At 59.9% G+C, this 4,435-nt stretch overlaps 1 protein-coding gene across 1 annotated transcript; it reads left to right on the top strand.

The window, feature by feature from the left end:
- Nucleotides 1–242: 242 nt before the first annotated feature.
- On the top strand, nucleotides 243–1,965 carry LOC119100624 (uncharacterized). Its single transcript, XM_037223701.1, has 5 exons — nucleotides 243–254; nucleotides 952–1,176; nucleotides 1,249–1,395; nucleotides 1,474–1,655; nucleotides 1,728–1,965. The coding sequence occupies exons 1-5, from the start codon at nucleotides 243–245 to the stop codon at nucleotides 1,963–1,965; spliced, it is 804 nt and encodes a 267-aa protein (XP_037079596.1).
- The last annotated feature ends 2,470 nt before the right edge of the window (nucleotides 1,966–4,435 follow it).

The raw sequence follows: 4,435 nt of genomic DNA, 5'->3' as shown, positions 1-4,435 counted from the left end.
TGTCATTCTTAAGACCTAAATCCTTCTAGTTTCTGAGCTACAGCCCACGAAGATGTGCAGACTTTTCTCGGAGACTATTTCAAGGTCACCGAGGCATCCATGACCCCATAATAACGTCGTTTAAGTCTTGCTACCCCGTCGGTTATGCGACGACCAAGGCCAAGTCGATTTTCGAGTCGTCCATATCTGACGCTCGTGAGCATGATTTCCAGACGTAACGGCCATCAATTGGTTCGCCAACAATGTTGTACAAGGTACGATGGCATAGTCCAACGATGTTGTGTGGAGGAGCATGTTTACTAAATAGCGAAATCGTGCTGTCTAAAACAGCAGTTTTCACTTAAAGTTATACCAACCGTGATAAGTGAGCTCATTTCATCATAACTGATGCTTGCTTCAATATCTAAAAATGTGGATTTTAACTGGATTTTAAATTAGACCGTAACTGGACTTACTGGATTTTCGACACAAAATTTAGAAGTTTGCTCCTCCGTTGCAAAAATCTGGGCACGCCTCGTGACAATCAAACCCATTGGTCTTGATTTGCTCTTAAAGCAACGCGTCTTTTCCGAAACTGCTGACATTCCGAACAAGCTCGCAAACCAGTTTACCACCGAAATGGTAACACCAGTGTTACAGCATTACGCTGCGGTGAAGCAGTGCGCCGCTTTGATTTGAGAGTTTGTCAGCCAAAAAGGCTTTTACCAGCACAGCTGATAATAATAATCAAATATTAGTAATGTGAAGGTTTAGTCTCATACAGACTGAGGACCGAGGACCAAAGTTTCGACCGAAAACCGAGGTTCCGACCGAGGGTCGAAGCTCCAACCGAGGTCCCTGGCCACGGCGTTGCATTCGGAGCTTTGCGTTTTCTTGCATCCCCTCCCAACTCCAACTGAGTGTGTCTGCCGATGATTACACCCGCCACCTCAAACCCTGCCGCACCCGCAGATGGACCACCCGTACCTGAACGTCACCGACCCGGTCTTCACGCGCCGGCTACACCACGTCACGTACGGCGTCATCGCGCCACTGCTCGTGACCGCCGGCATCGTCGGTAACGTCGTCTGCCTGCCGTGCCTGGCGGCGCCGCGCCGCTGGGGCGTCACGCGCTTCTTCCTGGTGGTGCTCTCTTCGGTCGACACGGCCATCATGCTGTGCCTGATCCCGACGCTGGTGCGGCTGGCCGCGCCGTCGGCGCTGCTCAGCTCACACGCGCTGGCCGTGTACGCGGCGCACGTGGAGCAGTGGCTGCTGGCCGTCACCACCTGCGCGTCGATCGGCACCGTGGTGGCGCTCACCGTCGACCGCTTCGTCTCCGTCTGCCGGCAAATGGAGTTCAAGCTCGTGCACCGGCGCGAGGTGGCGCTCCGCCGCGTCGTCGTCGTCTTCTGCGTGGCGACGGCCGCGGCGGTGCCGTGGTTCTTCCGCGGCACGGCGCGCGCCGTGCCGGGCGGCTGGCAGGCGGAGCAGGCCAGCTCGGCCGCCTGGAACGGCTACGTCATCTTCGGCGAGTGCTTGACACGCCTGCTGCCGATGACGGCGCTGGTCGCGCTCAACTGGCGGATCGCGGCGGGCTTCCAGCAGATGGTGACGCGTGCGGCGGCACTCTCGCCGCCGCCGCATGCGCAGCGCGAGGCCAGCGTGGCCAGCATGCCGGAGCCCGGCTCGCAGTTGGCGGCGGAGGAGCGCGCCCTCGTCCGGCTGGTGGTGGTCATCATGGTCAGTCTGGTGGTGGGCCTCATCCCCGGCACCGTCACCACGCTCTACCTGCTGTACGTCACCAGTCCCAGCAAGGCGCTCGACGTGGCGATCGCGGCGGCCAACCTGCTCGAGATCGCCAACTTCAGCTCCAACTATCTCTTCTATCTACTCTTTAACAAGCGGCTTCGGAAGTCGCTCGCGGAGTTTTACCGGAACTTGTTCCGGCGCAAAGATAGGCCAATATCGATTGACAATGCGTGATGAGTGATGCGACTGCATTGTGGCTTGAAGCGTCTTGTCTGTCTGGCCAAGCTCCGGAAGACGGCACGTCCGTGGGTGAGCGTGTGTGATATGCTTATATGACACCTGGACTTCTCTGAAGGAAGTCTGCTTAAAATGCAAGACTCTTTAATCGTCATTTTCGAGAGCGATTTCGTCGATTGTCTGCCTAACACGACCATTTCTATACAAAATATATATTGACATGACAGTGGGTGAATTTCGCACTCGCACTGCGCAGAGTGACGATGCATGAAAAAAGACCTGTAAAAACGTGAGATGTACGTTGTCAACACATGATATCACTCCAGACCGTTAGTGCCGCGGTCACTGTGCTCAGGACTGTCATAAATCCTGCACACAAAGGCCCTGCTGATACTCAGGAGTCGTTCACAACTCAAATCAGTGGTCTGATCCGGGTCGTAGAGTAATCAACAAGTCAAAGCCATAATTCATATCATGTGCCCTTATACCTCAGCGATACAAGCACGGCAGCCAGGCTTGTTTACCGTCGCGTGTTTACACCGGCTCACACACCATGACCATGCACGTCTTAACTTCGGAAGGGGGGGGGGGGCAACGCGGCAGGACAATATTTCACGCCCAGATACACTCGCCGCAGAGAAGCTCGGGACGCCCGCAATAAAACGAACGAGCGGCCCGGTATGCGACAAAAATAGTGCGATATCGAGTGCCAGCGCGTCAAGTCTGGCATCCGGGCTCGTACCCCGCCACCCTTGACGTAATCTTTACAACTTCTGAGAACTTCAGTCGTCTTTTTTCTTACTGTTGTTCGCGACCTCCGTCTGTGTCTGCCCAACGACTGAGACGGTTACCAGCGTTCCAATAAATACGCAATGACTCAATGCTACATGCACTTGGACCAGATCCCCACACTCGCCAGAGACGGCCGCATCAGCAACAAGACCAAATACGAGTTGACATAGCTGCAACGTTTGTAACATCCTTAGCCAGAAGCCAGTGGCTGGCCCCCAACCCGAGCTGAAGCTTCGCGTCCGCTCGCGCTGTCGCGGTCAAGATTCACAACCGAGGAAGGTCTGTGCGGTGAATCCTCTCGCGGCAGCCGGGCGCACCATCCCGCCACCGCCGGCGCCGACCCCTGTCAGTAGGAGGGCACCAGTACCTGACCGGCGGCGGCCGGCGGCCGGTCCGCCTCCGGCGCAGCCACGGCCGGCGGCTCGCTCTCGGCCGGCGCCGCCGTCACCGGCGTCACCACCTGGTAGTAGAGCGTGGACGTCGGCTCGGGCAGCACGAGCGCCGACAGGTAGGTCACTGGCAGCGGCTCGGCGGCCGCCGGCTGGCCGCAGGCGCGCGCGTGCCGCTCCAGCTCGTAGCGCCGCCGAAACGCACGGCCGCAACCGCACGTGAACTGCTTGTCGCGGTGCAGCAGCAGGTGCCGGTTCAGTCGCGAGCGCGCCACGAACGTCTGCGCGCACTCCGGGCACGCGTGCGGCCGCTCGCCAGTGTGCTGGCGCACGTGCACGGCGTGGTCCTTGCGTCGCGCGAACGCGTGGCCGCACGTGTCGCACGTGAACGGCTTGCGCGCCGAGTGCGTGCGCACGTGCTGGCGGAGGGAGGGCAGCGTCGGTGAGTCGGCGGTTCGCACAGCGTGCACGCGAAGCCGTCGGCAGCAGGCGCGTGCACCCGCTGGTGCGCCGTGCGCGCCCGACTTGGTGCGGAATCTCTTGGGGCAGTGCGGGCAACGACCAGGGCTGCTCCTTGACGTGGATCAGCATGTGCTCGACGCGGTGGCTGAACGCGCGGAATCGCTTGCCGCACGCCTGTCAACAACGCCACAGCGAGTTCGAGGACCTCGGCTCTCGGCAAGCATTGCCGAATAAACGAACAACAGGCACGTGACTAGCCAAACAACCTACAGAACCGCACAAGTTCCGAGCGTACGCCTTACGTCCCAAGCCGTCGGTGAAAGAAGCCACCCCACCACCCCTGATGCCTGAAGCAAGACATTGTTGGATCAGAGTTCAACACACGTATCACAGCAAGTTAAAAAAATCTCAGCGAGCATCACTATCGCCTGAGCCTGAGCAGCTTACCTCGCACTCGAAGCGCCGCTCGGCCTTGCGCGCCTGCCGCATCAGCTGCCGCCGGCGCGTGGAGGTCAGGGCACGGCTGGCCACCCGGTCATCCTGCAGTCGTACCTCCACGTCATCGACCAGCAGCAGGCTGGCGCCCTCACGCGGCGGCGGGTGCCGGCGCGGCGGGCGTGTGCGCGGCTGCGGCGGAACAGCTCGGCCAGCAGGGCCCGCTCCCGCTCGACCTGCGGGGCGGCACCGGCCGGTCACGTGGACGCGTCGCCGTCAGGGAACCCCGTCCGTTCTGCAGGAACAGGGGCTAAGCAGCGGGTCAGAGCGGCTTCCGGGCCAGCCCCGATGAACAGCAGAGGGCGCGGCGTCACGACACAGGCCCGCTC

The sequence above is a fragment of the Pollicipes pollicipes genome, unplaced genomic scaffold, assembly GCF_011947565.3.
Source record: "Pollicipes pollicipes isolate AB1234 unplaced genomic scaffold, Ppol_2.1 Scaffold_4881;HRSCAF=5763_pilon_pilon_pilon, whole genome shotgun sequence".
In the NCBI taxonomy this organism is placed as follows: Eukaryota; Metazoa; Arthropoda; class Thecostraca; order Pollicipedomorpha; family Pollicipedidae; genus Pollicipes; species Pollicipes pollicipes.
This window is presented reverse-complemented; position numbering and strand designations above follow the sequence as displayed.